This window comes from Schistocerca serialis, chromosome 1, assembly GCF_023864345.2.
Source record: "Schistocerca serialis cubense isolate TAMUIC-IGC-003099 chromosome 1, iqSchSeri2.2, whole genome shotgun sequence".
In the NCBI taxonomy this organism is placed as follows: domain Eukaryota; kingdom Metazoa; phylum Arthropoda; class Insecta; order Orthoptera; family Acrididae; genus Schistocerca; species Schistocerca serialis.
Genome location: NC_064638.1, coordinates 1,254,660,000 through 1,254,680,129, shown reverse-complemented (window position 1 = coordinate 1,254,680,129; position 20,130 = coordinate 1,254,660,000). Strand labels below are relative to the sequence as shown.

Sequence of the window (20,130 nt, the reverse complement as noted above, 5' to 3'; positions counted from 1 at the left end):
TTCCAGTACCATTTTGGTCACAGAGTGTATGGACATTTTGTTTTGATCCACCTACCGCTTTGACATAAGACTAAAATTTCTTACGATTTTCTGCCAAGTCAGTACATAGAACTTCACTTTCGAATTCATCGAACGCCTCTCGCATAGCCCTCCTCACACTACATTTCGCTTCGCTCCCTACAACTGTGCTCTTTCCTTTTCGTTTCGCTTCATGTTACGCACAGATATAGAATTTACGTGGCTGAGTGAAGCAGCACATTACTAATTCTGTATTGGGACATTGCGGGACTGCATTAACTTACTTTTTCTACATTTGGAGCTGGCTGAAGTTTTGTCTAGTCATCTTGTATCCTTCTACAGTCACTCAACGACGATACCTTGCTGTACACCATATCGTTATCAGAAAACGACATCAGATTGTTGCTCACCCTGTCCGTCAGATCATTTATGTATAGAGAGAGTAAGAGTGGTCCTATCACAATTCCCTGAGGCACTCTTGACAATAGCTTTGTCTCTCATTAACTCTCACCGTGGACAACACACTGGATTCTATTACATTAGAAGTCTTTGTGCCACTCACATACATCACATGAGCGGTGGGTGTACGAGTGGTTAATCTATTATAACAACATATTCGAATACCGTTCAAAAGAGTGTTGGATACCTAGTTATGTGGAAAATTATGTTTATTTTTATTAGAGCAATAATTATACTTGTATTATCAGACGTGCATGGGATGCAGGTAAGTACTAGTAGTAATCATAATGTGACCTAGATCCCCGATTAGTTGCTAGTACGTTGATAAATTTAGTTAATATGGAGTCAGCTGGTAGTAATTAGAAAATTCGCTGGAATGATTTATGTAAAAAATTCTGTTCGTTTTAGTTTCATCTTCGTGGAGCGAAATACACTCCTGGAAATTGAAATAAGAACACCGTGAATTCATTGTCCCAGGAAGGGGAAACTTTATTGACACATTCCTGGGGTCAGATACATCACATGATCACACTGACAGAACCACAGGCACATAGACACAGGCAACAGAACATGCACAATGTCGGCACTAGTACAGTGTATATCCACCTTTCGCAGCAATTCAGGCTGCTATTCTCCCATGGAGACGATCGTAGAGATGCTGGATGTAGTCCTGTGGAACGGCTTGCCATGCCATTTCCACCTCGCGCCTCAGTTGGACCAGCGTTCGTGCTGGACGTGCAGACCTCGTGAGACGACGCTTCATCCAGTCCCAAACATGCTCAATGGGGGACAGATCCGGAGATCTTGCTGGCCAGGGTAGTTGACTTACACCTTCTAGAGCACGTTGGGTGGCACGGGATACATGCGGACGTGCATTGTCCTGTTGGAACAGCAAGTTCCCTTGCCGGTCTAGTAATGGTAGAACGATGGATTCGATGACGGTTTGGATGTACCGTGCACTATTCAGTGTCCCCTCGACGATCACCAGTGGTGTACGGCCAGTGTAGGAGATCGCTCCCCACACCATGATGCCGGGTGTTGGCCCTGTGTGCCTCGGTCGTATGCAGTCCTGATTGTGGCGCTCACCTGCACGGCGCCAAACACGCATACGACCATCATTGGCACCAAGGCAGAAGCGACTCTCATCGCTGAAGACGACACGTCTCCATTCGTCCCTCCATTCACGCCTGTCACGACACCACTGGAGGCGGGCTGCACGATGTTGGGGCGTGAGCGGAAGACGGCCTAACGGTGTGCGGGACCGTAGCCCAGCTTCATGGAGACGGTTGCGAATGGTCCTCGCCGATACCCCAGGAGCAACAGTGTCCCTAATTTGCTGGGAAGTGGCGGTGCGGTCCCCTACGGCACTGCGTAGGATCCTACGGTCTTGGCGTGCATCCGTGCGGTGCTGCGGTCCGGTCCCAGGTCGACGGGCACGTGCACCTTCCGCCGACCACTGGCGACAACATCGATGTACTGTGGAGACCTCACGCCCCACGTGTTGAGCAATTCGGCGGTACGTCCACCCGGCCTCCCGCATGCCCACTATACGCCCGCGCTCAAAGTCCGTCAACTGCACATACGGTTCACGTCCACGCTGTCGCGGCATGCTACCAGTGTTAAAGACTGCGATGGAGCCCCGTATGCCACGGCAAACTGGCTGACACTGACGGCGGCGGTGCACAAATGCTGCGCAGCTAGCGCCATTCGACGGCCAACACCGCGGTTCCTGGTGTGTCCGCTGTGCCGTGCGTGTGATCATTGCTTGTACAGCCCTCTCGCAGTGTCCGGAGCAAGTATGGTGGGTCTGACACACCGGTGTCAATGTGTTCTTTTTTCCATTTCCAGGAGTGTATATAGAGTGTTAAAAAAAATTCTATAGTTTGAGAGGTGCTATTATGGACAAAACACGAAAGAAATACATACCTAAGTAAGAGTGATTTCAGGAGCGCCGCAGGGGAGTGTCGTAAGACCGTTGCTATTCAGAATATACATAAATGACCTTGTGGATAACATCAGAACGTGACTGAGGCTTTTTGCGGATGATGCTGTGGTTTATCGAGAGGTTACAACAATGGAAAATTGTGCTGAAATGCAGGAGGATCTGCAGCGAATTGACGTATGGTGCAGGGAATGACAATTGAATCTCAATGTAGACAAGTGTAATGTGCTGCGAATAAATAGAAAGAAAGATCCTTTATCATTTAGCTACAATATAGCAGGTCAGCAACTGGAAGCAGTTAATTCCATAAATTATCTGGGAGTACGCATTAGGAGCGATTTAAAATGGAATGATCATATTAAGTTTATCGTCACCGAGCGAGGTGGCGCAGTGGTTAGCACACTGGACTCGAATTCGGGAGGACGACGGTTCAATCCCGTCTCCGGCCATCCTGATTTAGGTTTTCCGTGATTTCCCTAAATCGCTTCAGGCAAATGCCGGGATGGTTCCTTTGAAAGGGCACGGCCGATTTCCTTTCCCATCCTTCCCTCACCCGAGCTTGTGCTCGGTCTCTAATGACCTCGCTGTCGACGGGACTTTAAACACTCATCTCCTCTCCAAAGTTTATCGTCGGTAAAGCATATGTCAGACTGAGATTCATTGGAAGAATCCTAAGGAAATGCAATCTGAAAACAAAGGAAGTAGGATACAGTACGCTTGTTCGCCCACTGCTTGAATACTGCTCATCAGTGTGGGATCCGTACCAGACAGGGTTGATAGAAGAGATAGAGAAGATCCAACGGAGAGCAGAGCGCTTCGTTGCAGGATCATTTGGTAATCGCGAAAGCGTTGCGTAGGTGATAGATAAACTCCAGTGGAAGACTCTGCAGGAGAGACGCTCAGTAGCTCGGTACGGGCTTTTGTTGAAGTTTCGAGAACATACCTTCAACGAGGAGTCAAGCAGTGTATTGCTCCCTCCTACATATATCTCGCGAAGAGACCATGAGGATAAAATCAGAGAGATTAGAGCCCACATAGAGGCACACCGACAATCCTTCTTTCCACGAACAATACGAGACTGGAATAGAAGGGAGAACCGATAGCGGTACTCAAGGTACCCTCCGCCACACACCGTCAGGTGGCTTGCGGAGTATGGATGTAGATGTAGATGTAGAAATGGCGTGGAAACATTGGCTCCATCTTTTCTATCTTCGACATTGTGAAACACATCTCGTCTAGCGTACAAGTACTCATTGATCTGAAGGTATGAACATTTGAACCCAAGTTTACTGGACTTTTTTTTCTTGTTTTGGTCTGTTGTACCATCTCTCAAAATACTGAAAGCAAAGAGTATACAATAGAAGACATGTTTTCACAGTATTGATGATAAACGAGTCCTCATAGCTCGTGAGGTATGCATTTTAGAGTCCATGTTTACCAGCCATTCTTGTCTTGTGTTGCTTCGTACTGTCATCTCTCAAAATATGGAACACTTTCTTAAAATATTTTTCTTTCACTTTCCAAACCTCATTGATGAAATATTATATTATTTATCCCATTCCAAATTCATACTGCTTCTTCAAGAACACAGTTAAAAAGAATTGGTGGTAAGTCACTGCCTTGCTGAATACGTGTATTTATTTCGAAGGTATTTCTCCCATAAATATCACTTTAGATAGTGTCTGCAAGTGTTTCACCAATTGTTGTTGTTGTGGTCTTCAGTCCTGAGACTGGTTTGATGCAGCTCTCCATGCTAATCTATCCTGTGCAAGCTTTTTCATCTCCCAGTACCTACTGCAACCTACATCCTTCTGAATCTGCTTAGTGTATTCATCTCTTGGTCTCCCTCTACGATTTTTACCCTCCACGCTGCCCTCCAATACTAAATTGGTGATCCCTTGATGCCTCAGAACATGTCCTACCAACCGATCCCTTCTTCTGGTCAAGTTGTGCCACAAACTTCTCTTCTCCCCAATCCTATTCAATACTTCCTCATTAGTTATGTGATCTACCCATCTAATCTTCAGCATTCTTCTGTAGCACCACATTTCGAAAGCTTCTATTCTCTTCTTGTCCAAACTATTTATCGTCCATGTTTCACTTCCATACATGGCTACACTCCATACGAATACTTTCAGAAATGACTTCCTGACACTTAAATCAATACTGGATGTTAACAAATTTCTCTTCTTCAGAAACGCTTTCCTTGCCATTGCCAGCCAACATTTTATATCCTCTCTACTTCGACCATCATCAGTTATTTTGCTCCCCAAATAGCAAAACTCCTTTACTACTGTAAGTGCCTCATTTCCTAATCTAATTCCCTCAGCATCACCCGACTTAAATAGACTACATTCCATTATCCTTGTTTTGCTTTTGTTGATGTTCATCTTATATCCTCCTTTCAAGACACTGTCCATTCCATTCAACTGCTCTTCCAAGTCCTTTGCTGTCTCTGACAGAATTACAATGTCATCGGCGAACCTCAAAGTTTTTATTTCTTCTCCATGAATTTTAATACCTACTCCAAATTTTTCTTTTGTTTCCTTTACTGCTTGCTCAATATACACATTGAACAACATCGGGGAGAGGCTACAACCCTGTCTTACTCCCCTCCCAACCACTGCTTCCCTTTCATGTCCCTCGACCCTTATAACTGCCATCTGGTTTCTGTACAAATTGTAAATAGCCTTTCGCTCCCTGTATTTTACCCCTGCCACCTTTAGAATTTGAAAGAGAGTATTCCAGTCAACATTGTCAAAAGCTTTCTCTAAGTCTACAAATGCTGGAAATGTAGGTTTGGCTTTCCTTAATCTTTCTTCTAAGATAAGTCGTAAGGTCAGTATTGCTTCACGTGTTCCAGTGTTTCTACGGAATCCAAACTGATCTTCCCCGAGGTTGGCTTCTACTAGTTTTTCCATTCGTCTGTAAAGAATTCGTGTTAGTATTTTGCAGCTGTGACTTATTAAGCTGATAGTTCGGTAATTTTCACATTTGTCAACACCTGCTTTCTTTGGGATTGGAATTATTATATTCTTCTTGAAGTCTGAGGGTATTTCGCCTGTTTCATACATCTTGCTCACCAGATGGTAGAGTTTTGTCAGGACTGGCTCTCCCACGGCCGTCAGTAGTTCCAATGGAATATTGTCTACTCCGGGGGCCTTGTTTCGACTCAGGTCTTTCAGTGCTCTGTCAAACTCTTCACGCAGTATCATATCTCCCATTTCATCTTCATCTACATCCTCTTCCATTTCCATAATATTGTCCTCAAGTACATTGCCCTTGTATAGACCCTCTATATACTCCTTCCACCTTTCTGCTTTCCTTTCTTTGCTTAGAACTGGGTTTCCATCTGAACTCTTGATATTCATACAAGTCGTTCTCTTGTCTCCAAAGGTCTCTTTAATTTTCCTGTAGGCGGTATCTATCTTACCCCTAGTGAGATAGGCCTCTACATCCTTACATTTGTCCTCTAGCCATCCCTGCTTAGCCATTTTGCACTTTCTGTCGATCTCATTTTTGAGACGTTTGTATTCCTTTTTGCCTGTTTCACTTACTGCATTTTTATATTTTCTCCTTTCATCAATTAAATTCAATATTTCTTCTGTTACCCAAGGATTTCTACTAGCCCTCGTCTTTTTACCTACTTGATCCTCTGCTGCCTTCACTACTTCATCCCTCAAAGCTACCCATTCTTCTTCTACTGTATTTATTTCCCCCATTCCTGTCAATTGCTCCCTTATGCTCTCCCTGAATCTCTGTACAACCTCTGGTTCTTTTAGTTTATCCAGGTCCCATCTCCTTAAATTCCCACCTTTTTGCAGTTTCTTCAGTTTTAATCTACAGGTCATAACCAATAGATTGTGGTCAGAGTCCACATCTACCCCTGGAAATGTCTTACAATTTAAAACCTGGTTCCTAAATCTCTGTCTTACCATTATATAATCTATCTGATACCTTTTAGTATCTCCAGGGTTCTTCCATGTATACAATCTTCTTTCATGATTCTTAAACCAAGTGTTAGTTATGATTATGTTGTGCTCTGTGCAAAATTCTACCAGGCGGCTTCCTCTTTCATTTCTGTCCCCCAATCCATATTCACCTACTATGTTTCCTTCTCTCCCTTTTCCTACACTCGAATTCCAGTCACCCATGACTATTAAATCTTCGTCTCCCTTCACAATCTGAATAATTTCTTTTATTTCATCATACATTTCTTCAATTTCTTCGTCATCTGCAGAGCTAGTTGGCATATAAACTTGTACTACTGTAGTAGGTGTGGGCTTCGTATCTATCTTGGCCACAATAATGCGTTCACTATGCTGTTTGTAGTAGCTTACCCGCATTCCTATTTTCCTATTCATTATTAAACCTACTCCTGCATTACCCCTATTTGATTTTGTGTTTATAACCCTGTAGTCACCTGACCAGCAGTCTTGTTCCTCCTGCCAACGAACTTCACTAATTCCCACTATATCTAACTTCAACCTATCCATTTCCCTTTTTAAATTTTCTAACCTACCTGCCCGATTAAGGGATCTGACATTCCACGCTCCGATCCGTAGAACGCCAGTTTTCTTTCTCCTGATAACGACATCCTCTTGAGTAGTCCCCGCCCGGAGATCCGAATGGGGGACTATTTTACCTCCGGAATATTTTACCCAGGAGGACGCCATCATCATGTAATCATACAGTAAAGCTGCATGCCCTCGGGAAAAATTACGGCTGTAGTTTCCCCTTGCTTTCAGCCGTTCGCAGTACCAGCACAGCAAGGCCGTTTTGGTTATTGTTACAAGGCCAGATCAGTCAATCATCCAGACTGTTGCCCTTGCAACTACTGAAAAGGCTGCTGCCCCTCTTCAGGAACCACACGTTTGTCTGGCCTCTCAACAGATACCCCTCCGTTGTGGTTGCACCTACGGTACGGCTATCTGTATCGCTGAGGCACGCAAGCCTCCCCACCAACGGCAAGGTCCATGGTTCATTCAATAATTTGGACTTTACACCAAATTCGCTGATTAATTTATCTGTAGTTTTTCTCTCAACGGAATCAAAGACCTTTTTAAAATCAACAGACACCACTACAATATCTTTGAATTCAGTAATTTGTGGCGAATGGTTGCCTTCAGATTAATTATTTGTTCAGAGCTTAATCTGCCCTTCTTAAAACAACCTTGATATTCCCCTAAATGGTAGTCCAGTAGTGTTTCTTCTCTGTTTTGTAAAATCTTGGAAACTATTTTATATGCAACTGATGGCAAAGAAATTCCTCTGTAGCTGTTAACATATTGTTTATTGTCTTTCTTATGCAGTGGATGTATCAAGGCTACCATGCACTGTGCTGGGATGTTTTATGTTTTCCAGATTTCCTCAAAGATTAATTGTAGCTTATTTTTTATTTTTGGTAAAGACCATTTCAAACGTTCTGCTGCAATACTCGTGGAGTATTCTGCACTAGTTTTCTTGTTCTTTAAGGTTTTAATTACCGTACTTCTTCAAGTTCTTTGATCGCCGGAGGTAAATCCTCTTCTTGGTTTTCATAAGTATTTGTGAAATCCGGCTTATGACTTTGTTCTGATAGAAATATTTTGCAAGTATTTCGCAGTTTTCGACATTACTGAAGCCGTCTGCTTTTTCGTCTAAGAAACGCGCACTTGTGGTTTCATATATCTTCAGCCTGTCCTTAAATGTTCGATAAAAATCACGGGTATTATTTGTGAAATGTTTTCCTCGATTGTTGCAAGATTCCTCTATTCAAAATCTGTTTTATTTCTTGTAATTATTTTTGCTGTCCTTTATTTACTGTTTAAATTTATCGCACTGTTTAATGTTTCTTGAAAAATAACACTTTTTCGTCCTCTCTATTAAAGCTTCTTCACATACTTCATTGCATCATATCTTCTGCCTGTTTGTGTTTGTGATAAATGTTATCTGTGAAACATTGTTAATTTCTTTAGATAATTCCAGCCATTCGCCATGTTTAGCTGTTTCAATTTCGACTTGATATTTTTGAACTGATTATTTTATTATAATAAGTATTTGTGTAGTACATTTTATTAGTTTTTATCTTTGTTTTATTTTATTACGTAGGAGTTTAACCACAATTTTAGAGAGGTACTGATCTGAACTACTTTCATATTCATAGTTTGCTTAGTACATTTTTTGAGAGACAGCAGCATAATCCATCTAAAATTCTGCCAACAAAGGGGTTTTATTTTATTTTTATTTATATCTTATCTATTATTATACGTATTTTAATTGATATTTATTTATATAATTCAGTTATTCTTTGAGAATTTTCGGTGCATACATCTAAAGATTAAACCAAAAGAGGTAGATAAATTTATTGTTACTTAGCCGAACTGAGGGATTAGCAGCATTCTTCAATGTAACTACAGTTCTGCAAAATTCGTTATTTACACTTGCGACCTCGGAAACAACAATTAGGAAAGAGAAATTTAATAAAAGATCATCGATTTTGACAATTACAAAGGTTATGGTTTTATTCAAAAAGCCCTAATGAATGAATAAATGCAGCTTTGTGATGTGTTAAGATAAATTATCTGTGATACTGAAGCGATAAAAACGCTGCAAATTATTTGTATTTAATAACATCGTCATATTACTGGGTCTGTACTCAAATTAAAATTCAGTTCCAAAATATTACGTTTATTGTTTCAATCTGTAAAAGTTATTTCAATAATATCTACAAAGCGTGTTCATTCGCTATGAAGTACCCATCCATTTAACTGTTTGCCGGTCAATTCAGTGATATTGCGAATCCCTCTCTGTTCCCATAAATTAAGTGAATGAATTTCTCTGCCACTGTTGCACTTTAATGTGGAAAGCTTAAAAATACCAACGGGATTGGATTTAGTCGCACATAGCCGCACGGTAACTTTCACGAGCACTTCCGCTGCTATGTCGGTGCTGCGATCGATGAAGGGACACCATTCGAATCCGGTCGAGTAAAAATCGTGCGACTCAGTACTCAGTTTGCGGGTAGCGAAAGACGCGCTGCGCTGGCGCAGATAATGCCCGGGCTTTGACATGAACTGGATCTACATCTACGCTGATGCTCATAAATGAAGTATAATTGCAGAATATGGTGCCACATAACGTGGCACTACACAAAACTGGCGCTAATAGCATAGGCACATAGGGAACACACACGACACAGATCTGTAGATCCACTGAATTGGTGATAAGTTAAGGAAACCGTCCCGAAACACATGTGCTACAAAACGCCACCGTTTCCTGCGCATGTACCCCGACATCAGTATGGGGTATACCACGAAGCACACGTACACAGGCCGCACAACGGGTTGGCATACTCTGGATCAGGTGGTCGAGCAGCTGCTGGGTTATAGCCTGCCATTCTTGCACCAGTGCCTGTCGGAGCTCCTAAAGTTTCGCAGGGGTTTGAAGACGTGCAGCGATACGTCGACCGAGAGCATCCCAGACGTCCTCGATGGGGTTTAGGTCTGGAGAATAGGTAGGCCAGTCCGTTCGCCTGATATCTTCTGTGTCAAGGCACTCCTCCACGATGGCAGCTCGGTGGGGCCGTGCGTTATCACCCATCAGAAGAAAGGTGGGACCCATTGCACCCCTGAAAAGGCGGAAATACTGGTGCAAAATGACGTCCCGATACACCTGACCTGTGACAATTCCTCTGTCAAAGAAATGCAGGGGTGTACGTGCACCAGTCGTAATCCCACCCCATACCATCAAACCACGACCTCCATACAGGTTCCTTTCAAGGACATTAAGGGGTTGGTACCTGGTTCCTGGTTCACGCCAGATGAAAACCCGGCGAAAATCACTGTTCAGACTATACCTGGACTCGTCCGTGAACATAACCTGGGACCACTGTTGCAATGACCATGTACTGTGTTCATGACACCAGGCTTTACAGGCTTTCGTGTGACCACGGGTTAGTGGAATGCACCCTGCAGGTCTCCGGGTGAATAAACCACGTCTGTTCAGTCGTCTGTAGTCTGTGTGTCTGGAGACAACTGTTCCAGTGGCTCAGGTAAGGTCCCGAGCAAGGCTACCCGCAGCACTCTGTGGCCATCTGCGGGCACTGATGGTGAGATGGTGAGGTATCGGTCTTCTTGTGGCGTTGTATGCTGTAGACGTCCAGTACTGTAGCGCCTGGACACGTTTCCTGTCTGCTGGAATCGTTGCCATAATCTCGAGATCACACTTTGTGGCACACCTGCTGTGTTTGACCAGACTCCAGTCGCCCTCGTATTCTACCCCTCATAACGTCATCAATATGTGTTCTTTGAGCCATTTTCAACACACAGTCACCATTAGCACGTCTGAAAACGTCTGCACACTCACTCGCTGCACCGTACTCTGACATGCACCAACACACCTCTGCCTATGTGGACTGCTGCCAGCACCACCGTGCGACGACCGCATGTCAAATGCACCGCATGGTCATACCCCGAGGTGATTTAAACTCGCAAACCGCCCACCAGAGCGTTGTTTCACCATTTATCAGCATTATCCTTAATTTATGAGCATGAGTGTAGATCTCCATCTCCTTATGGTGTCTGGCGGAGGGTACTTTGTGCTACACTGTGACTTATCCCCTTTCCTGTGCCAGTAGCGAATCGTGCACAGGAAGAACGACTATTCGTAAGTTTCAATGCGAGCTCGAATCTCACTGATTTTTATCTCCATGCGCTTCTCGACTAAGAGGAAACAACATATTGGTTGACTTTTCTAGAAACATGTACTCTCTGAGTTTAATAGTAAACCACTGTTTGATACAGATGCTTCTCTTCTAGCATCTGTCTGCATCTAATCTAGGTGGATACTCTACAAATCGCACTCAAGTTCGTAGCAGAGGGGTCAACGAACCGACTTCACAATAATTCTCTGTTATTCCAATCTCGAACAGCGCGTGGAAAAAACGAACACCTAAATCTTTTTTGTGAAAGGTCCAATTCCCTTATTTTATTATGATGATCGTTTCTCCCCATGTAGATCGGTGACGACAAAGCATTTTCGCATTCGGAGGAGAAAGTAGGTGATCGAAATTTCGTGAGAAAATCCCGCCCTAAAGAGAAATGCGTTTTTCTTAATGATGTCCACCAAAATCCTGTGTCATGTCACTGACACTCTCTCGCCTACTTCTTTATGGTACGAAACGCGCTCCCCTTCTTTGAACATACTCGATGTTAAACCGTTATGGTAAGGCTCTCACACTGCTCAGCAGTACTCCAAAAAAGAACGCACAACTGTATCAAGGCAGTCTCTTTAGTAGATCTGTTGTGCCTTCTACATCTACCTACATCTACATTTATACTCCGCAAGCCACCCAACGGTGTGTGGCGGAGGGCACTTTACGTGCCACTGTCATTACCTCCCTTTCCTGTTCCAGTCGCGTATGGTTCGCGGGAAGAACGACTGTCTGAAAGTCTCCGTGCGCGCTCTAATCTCTCTAATTTTACATTCGTGATCTCCTCGGGAGGTATAAGTAGGGGGAAGCAATATATTCGATACCTCATCCAGAAACACACCCTCTCGAAACCTGGCGAGCAATCTACACCGCAATGCAGAGTGCCTCTCTTTCAGAGTCTGCCACTTGAGTTTATTAAACATCTCCGTAACGCTATCACGGTTACCAAATAACCCTGTGACGAAACGCGCCGCTCTTCTTTGGATTTTCTCTATCTCCTTCGTCAAACTGATCTGGTACGGATCCCACACTGATGAGCAATACTCAAGTATAGGTCGAACGAGTGTTTTGTAAGCCACCTCCTTTGTTGATGGACTACATTTTCTAAGGACTCTCCCAATGAATCTCAACCTGGTACCCGCCTTACCAACAATTAATTTTTTATGATCATTCCACTTCAAATCGTTCCGCACGCATACTCCTAGATATTTTACAGAAGTAACTGCTACCAGTGTTTGTTCCGCTATCATATAATCATACAATAAAGGATCCTCCTTTCTATGTATTCGCAATACATTACATTTGTCTATGTTAAGGGACAGTTGCCACTCCCTGCACCAAGTGCCTATCCGCTGCAGATCTTCCTGCATTTCGCTACAATTTTCTAACGCTGCAACTTCTCTGTATAATCCAGCATCATCCGCGAAAAGCCGCATGGAACTTCCAACACTATCTACTAGGTCACTTATATATAATGTGAAAAGCAATGGTCCCATAACACTCCCCTGTGGCACGCCAGAGGTTACTTTAACGTCTGTAGACGTCTCTCCATTGATAACAACATGCTGTTCCGCCAGGAAAACGTCTATTCCACGACATTCTCTATGTGTTCTTTCCAATTTAAGTCGTTCGTAATTGTAATTGCAAGGTATTTAGTTGAATTTACGGCCTTTAGATTTAATTGATTTATCGCGTAATCTAAGTTAAACGCATTCCTCTTAGCACTCACATGGTTGAGCTCATATTTTTCATTATTTTGGGTCTATTGCATATTTTCGTACCATATAGGTGTCTTTAGTAAATCGTTTTACACGAATCCAGTCACATAACTGAGACGATATTCCATAAGCAGGCAATTTGATTACAAGCCAGTTGTGAGGAATGTTGTCAAAATCCTTCTGGCGGTCCAGAAAGATAGAACCAAGGTAATTCACAATATTCGAAAACAATATATGTTCCAAAATCTTGCTGGATATCGACGATAATGACATGGACCTGTAATTTAGTGGATTACTCGTATTGAGTTTCTTGAAAACTTGTGTGAGCTGTGTAACTTTCCAGTCTTTGGGTACGGATCTTTAGTCGAGCGAGCGGTTGTATATGACTGTTAAGTATGGAGCTACATCAGCGTACCCTGAAAGGAACCTAATTTGTATACACACTACTTTTATTAAGTGATTTAAGTTCCCTCTTTACTTTGAGGACATCTACCTCTAAGTTACTCATGTTAGCAGCTGTTCTTGATTCAGATTCTAGGATATTTACCTCGCGTTCTTTGGTGACGGAATTTCGGAAGGATATGTTAAGTAATTATCAGCACTGACATCGATAGTATTTCTACTGCTATGGGAGAGAGAGGGCATTGATTGTGTTTTGCCGATGGCACACTTTACATATGATCACAATCTCTTTGGGTTTTATGCCAGGTTTTGAGACAAAGTTTCGTTGTGAAAACTATTATAAGCATCTGGCACTGAATTTTCGCTAAATTTCGAGCATCTGTAAAAGATAGCAAATACTGGAGATTTTGCGTTCATTCTAATTTGACATGATTTTTCGTTATTTCTGTAAGAACGTTCTGACCTTTTTTGTGTACATGGGGGATAATCTCCGTCGTTTGTTAATTTATTGGTATAAATCTACAATTGTTGCCGATACTATTCCTTTGAATTCAAGCCACATCTGCTCTACTCTTACATTGTTAATTTTGAAGGAGTGGAGATTGTCTCTCAGGAAGGTATCAATCGAATTTTTAGCAGCTTTTTTGTATAAACTTCTTTTTCCTTTATTTTTGGAGGATTTCGGAGTTAAGCTGTTCAGTTCCCCAGTGTTCATTAATCCCTGTATCCGTTTTGGAGCTAGCTATTTGTCCAGAATTATGTGTTGCTAAGAGTTCGAGAGTGTTTTCACGACCATTCACTATTCGAGTGTGCTCATGAGCTAACTGCGCGAAATAATTTTCAGAGAAAGTGTTTAACACAGTTTAGACATGTATTTTCGCCTACATATTGAGGGTAAATTGAAGTCACCACCAACTATAACTGTATGAATCGGGTATGTGTTTGAAATTAGAAGTTTTTTCTTTGAGCCTTTCAGAAATTGTATCATCTAAGTTGAGAGGTCAATAAAAGAATACAGTTGTTATTTTATTCCGGTTGCCAAGAATGACCTCAACCCATACTACCACACTGGAACTACCTGCCTCAATTTCGCGACAAGATAAACTACTTCTAATAGCAACAAACACGCCTGTCCTATCTGAATACCGTTAGGCTCTTCGGAGAAATTTCGGCTGAAATTATCTCCGGCTTAAACCAACTTTCACTGCCTATAACGATTTGAACATCAGTGCTTTCTATTAGCGTTTTGAGCTCTGGTACTTTCCTGACACAGCTACGACAATTTACAACCGTTATACCGATAGTTTCTAGATCCACGTTTTTCCCGGCTTCGACCTACACCCTTTGAGACTGAGGCCCTTTTTATTTTACTCCAACACCCTTCAACCTAAAAAACCGCGCAGTTCACGCCACACAGACCCCGCTACCCGTGTAGCCTTCTCCTGTGAGTACTGGCCTCCTAAGCTATTCAGCGTTGAGCGGAACCTGAAACCACACCACCTTGAGCCTCTAATTCAGACTCTCCACTCGCTCTGTACCAGGGTCCGTAATCGGTCATATCGACTCATTTTTGCTGCAAATGGTGAGCTCTGCTTTCATCTCGCAAGCGAGACTGGCAGCCTTTATCACTGGAGTTCTTTGGTTCTTCTCCATGTTATGACCCAGCGTGACACAGTTTTAGCGACCGTAAAATCAGCGTTGTGTCAATGTCTGTGTGCTGCTACGGCCAGCAGTAGCCAAACAGTCAGTGACAAGCTGCACTTCCCTCGAACAACGCAAGCTACACAGAACGGCCGACACGTCAGGCGAAGGCAGACTGCCAGCAAATTCCAGTGCACTGCTGCAGAGAAGCTAGCAGAGCGGAGTTGTGTTTCACGTCAAGCATGAAGTGGAACGAATAGTGCGAAGCGTTTGCACAGCAGGATATCGTCGCAGTCCGCGGCTTAAACGGTAAAGTGTGTTTGTGTTCCTACGAGAGTTCCAGCATGAGCACATAAGAGTTCCAGCTGCATTCGCTGTTACTGCTCCAGTTTCACTGCAGCTCGTCTATCCGAAGAAGGATTTGCCGCTCTTCAACAACGCAAGGTAACGCCACTGCAGTGCCGACGCCTCAGAGCAAGACTGTCACAACCTAGCACATTGTACAACGATCTCTTGAAGTTGAGTATTTATGAGTCATTTAATAAATGTGTGTTTTGCGAATAGGATTCTAGTCGTTTCAGTATATGTGGTTATAGGTAGGTGTGCCAAATAGTTGGTTGAGAATAATGGCCCTCTTCACACTGACATGAGTGGCACATTGGAGCGTGTTGTCAACGTAGATGACTGCACATTGACGGCGAAGTGTAATTACAACATTTTATATGAGCCCGTCCAGTCATCGGGACATTGAAATGGATGCCACTGCGGATTGCCTCTGTGTGGACCACAGAAGTATCAGCCAAACTGGTAGCCACAGTAGCAGGACAGCCACTGCAAGCACCCATCCAAAAGGCGCCCACGGCGGTCAGAAGGACGCCATATGGTCCAGGAAAGCATCGATCGAGTTGGCGGCCACAGGAAATGGACGGCCGCCACGGGAGCCGTAGTGGCTGCAGTGGCATCGAATATGCCGGAGGCTACAGTGATGGTACGGCTGTCTTGTAGCTCACAGAAGCATCGATCGCGTTGGATGGCCATGATGATCTGACAGTAGCCGAGTATCGTCCGATCTAACTGATGTAACGACCGTCCAGCATCTGCTAAGCTGCTGCCATTCGTCGCCGACCTTGACTCCGAGCAACCATGCCATCCTGACACCAAAACAATGACTCTCCACTAGTGGTCTACATCTTTTACAAGCTGCGACATTATCGCAAATAAAGACTATGATTCGGGAAGTACAAAATTTCTTTGTTTAATTACAGTCAAAAATAAGGAACAAACTGCCATAAGACTATCGATTTCCGTCCGTAATGACCATTGTCAGATCTGGCTAAAACAGAAGTTGTCTTATGTTATCCTAATACAGTGCATGCCAGTTTGAATTAATCTCTCTTTTTCTTCTACTCTTATTATTATCCACCGAGCCTGTCCTGTATTAAGAAATTCTCTATTTTTTAGGGGTTCCAACACCTCTTTTTTCTTGCTGGTTTGCAAGCAAAGCCTACTTTGGAAAGTAATTTACGTCCATTCGTTATGCGTCCGGTATTTGGTTATTCTACTTTCATTGGCTCTTGCTCGATCGTATTTGGGTAATAAAGTACCAACTATCATTTGTTTTAAACAGATCTGAAGCGAGATAAGTAAACTGACGACAATTTGTGTGTGATCAGTGACTGGAATCAAGGAGAAAATTCTGTACCTATTTTATCAGTCGCATCTGGTAAGGTTCCAAGACAAACGAGGCGGTAGAACTAGGGTTTTAAAAGCTATCTCCTTCGTGACTGAATCACACTTCCTGAGGATTCTTCCAATAACTCTCACTCTGCTATATACTTTCCCGACGATTAGTTTTATGTGATCCACGATAGGACGAAGGGCAGCCTTCTTCCTACTGTGGATCTGATTAAAACCGTCGCGGCGCACACTGTTCCTGATGGAAACAAACTTTTTATTGATCGTTCCACTTTAAATCGTTCCCTATGCATACTGTCATTCCGTCTCCGTAACTGAGTTGCCAGCGCGGCTGACCGTCTTGCGGAGAACCCAAGTTCGACTCCCGATATTAACAGCGATTTATACATGGTGGCAGGACTGGAAATGGATGCAATAGTCTCCTGATGCAAACTGAAGACCTACTCGGCGGAGTAATAGCGGCTCCAGGTCTCAAAAACAGACAACGGCCGGGTGGTGTGCTGACCCCACTAACCTTCATACCACATCCGATGACGTCACTGACGGAGGATGACAAGGCGGTCGGACGGAATCGATAGGCCCGCCACGGCCTGTGGACGGAGTTTATGTTATGAATACTCTCAGGTACTGACTGCATATGATAGCGTCCAGTGATTGTTCGGCAATCGTGTAATCAGCTTCTTTATGTGTAGTAGGTTACATTTAATTTTGGCGGGGTTCAACTTCCAGCCCTGCCACCCAGTGCTAACCCTCTGCAGGCCTTCCCTCATTTCGTTACAATTTTCTAGCGTTGCGATGTCTCTGCATACAATGTCATTATTTGCGAATAACGTACAGAATTTCTGACGTCGTCCACTTGATAATTTATACATGCTCTGAACAACAATGGTCGTATACTACTCCCTTGGGCACGTCCGAAGTTTCTTTTATGTCTGAAGATATCTCTGCGTTAGGAATGGCATGCTGTTGTGGCGCGGCATGCTACTTTTTACCGCCCTGCCAGTGTCCAGCAATGTTCATTTGTCTAGCTAAAAGCTGTAGTAGAAAATACTAGACCACTACTGTCTATTGCAGGTCGCAACATACGATAAAGGTCACAGTTAATACTGCAATGTCCGTACTAAGTGGCAACACAATGTAAAGTTCACACGCAGACCACAGTCACACACGTAGCCAGTTTATGGTATTTACATCCGTTACCGAAGTTAATAGAGTTCACCGGGTTGTTTAGTTGTGAAAATGCTCGCTCAAATGTTGTGCACTCTGCTCTACACGTAATACCTGTTCCAGTCTCAGATCGCACAACACGCCACGCGGTTTTAACTAACAGTCAAAAGCAATAATTTCGATATTCCGTCCGAAATTCCACACGACTTCCACTATACCGTTCACTTAAATACACTTTGTACTACTTCGCGAACTCGTAATTAGCATTTTTCCGCGAGTTTACAGTACTTTCGTCGGAGCTCCTTTCAATGAGATGTTACTAGTTCGAACCCTCAGCGCCAACCCCCCTAGATCACACCAAAGGCTTTGTTCCCAGCATAGATTGGCGCGAGCCTGCATTTTTCTGATTGGCTGATATCACAAACAGCAAATCAGGTTGCAGTATTATCCCGCGCTAACCCGCACTTTACTTCAATGACCAATCATAGTAAAACATTTCTTTCTATGGCAATTGCTAAATAAATAAATTTAGAAAAGTATCAAATATAAAATTACTCCTTCTGAAATTACCGATTAATTTGTGTTCTGGCTGGCTCTGAGCACTATGGGACTTAACAGCTGTGGTCATCGGTCCCCTAGAACTTAGAACTGCTTAGACCTAACTAACCTAAGGACATCACACACAGCCATGCCCGAGGCAGGATTCGAACCTGCGACCGTAGCAGTCGCGCGGTCCCGGACTGCGCGCCTAGAACCAGGAGACCACCGCGGCCGGCAATTTGTGTTCTACTCAAGACTTATTAGTGCCATAAACTGAGTGCACAGTTAATTATAGTAAATCCCCTGTAAAGTTTAACTGGTACTTCGTGAATAAACAAAACAATTTTCATTTACTTCTGTTCTTCTTCACTCACACAACACTCACACTGCTAATTACTACACATATAAAACAATTATAATTATGCAAATACATTAAATATTAATCAAACATAACTTTACAACATTGTTTTGACTACGAATGTCCGTCAACTGCTGACCTCTGCCGCCTACTAGTACAACTACTTGCAGCTCTGTAACTCTGGTGCACGTCAGCTGGTGACATCTGTCGATGACTCACGCCGATAACGACATCGTCCTAACAAGTGACAGGAGCGATGCGAAGGCGCTACGCCTCACTGTGTTCTTATCATGTCAGTATAGTCTTAGGAAATGACGGGAGCATTCGTGGCAGAATCATCTTCGCGCAGCTGTTCGCTCTTACCCATCTCGAGGTGGACTCACCAGCAGGTGTGGCGTGACGTGTACTTGCAGCGGCGCTGTGACCTGCAGCGCGGCGTGCACCCGCTGCTCCCCGAAGGCGTTGTTGACTCGACACTCCCACCTGCCGGCGTCTTCCGGCCGCGCCCCCAGGATGTGCAGCGCCTCCTGTGACGCCCACACACGTCCTGACGAGCCCACAGGTGTTCCGGACTCGTGCCACCACCTGCAACAAATGGGAGACTCAAGAACGCCTGCGGCAGGTGCGAATCATTTTGCGTGAGCGTCAAATGATAGCCAGTAACCGATCATCAATGATGGTGATCCAGGAATGAGTCTGTGAGCCCGTGTCTTTCAGTGTCAGTATGAAGAACGTAGCCTCCCTCCTTGGATGACACGCACGACTTGTACTTACAGCACAGGTATTGGCAGTTTTGTGAAAGGGCCATCCAGCCTCCCACATGTGCATGCTTACTGTGAGTACTAGGCCATAACGATCCTCTGAATATCTGACCACATTGTCAGCGAGCCAAATATACGCTGCCTGACAAAAATAGAGAAGCACGCAGAAGAGGAGGAGAAAACAAAATGAAACTTCACAGCCACAGAAGTTGATTTCAAGATCGAGTCCATTTGTCAGTATATCGTTCCAAACTCTCTGGCCTGAATGCATGCTCTGTTTCAGTGCGGAAGAGTGTGGTGAAGCCGTTGTATCGTCTCCTGAAGCAAATTGGCCCACAAAACTGTTATACGAGAGGGTAAAAAAAAAAAAAAAAAAAAAAAAAAAAAAAAAAAAAAAAAAAAAAAAAAACCGGAGTAACACTGCCGTGGGCGGGCTTGTGTAGTGAGCATTTCTGCCGCTAGACTTGTATAGCGCAACTCATTACCATTTTAGTGCCGCCTGTGTTGTCGACCTGGCTTGTTCTGTTCATTTGCAGTGCTTCTCTGCTTGCGTTGTTTTGTTCTTGTTTCGTTTATCATGACGGAAAGTTTAAGTGAAGAACGTGCAGCTGTGAAATTTTGTTTCTTACTCGGTACAAATGCTGCGGGAACTGTTTTAATGTCACTGTTCATCTACATCTACATTTATACTCCGCAAGCCACCCAACGGTGTGTGACGGAGGGCACATTACGTGCCA

The 20,130-nt window shown here is 43.7% G+C and overlaps 1 protein-coding gene across 1 annotated transcript in view; it reads right to left on the bottom strand.

Annotated features, from left to right (window-relative positions):
* The window catches only part of LOC126456748 (Down syndrome cell adhesion molecule-like protein Dscam2), a 660,038-nt gene that overhangs the window by 352,377 nt on the left and 287,531 nt on the right, over positions 1–20,130 (bottom strand). The window contains exon 6 of the mRNA XM_050092498.1: positions 19,016–19,217. Within this exon, the coding sequence (XP_049948455.1) occupies positions 19,016–19,217 (202 nt within the window). The remainder of the gene's footprint in view (positions 1–19,015; positions 19,218–20,130) is intronic.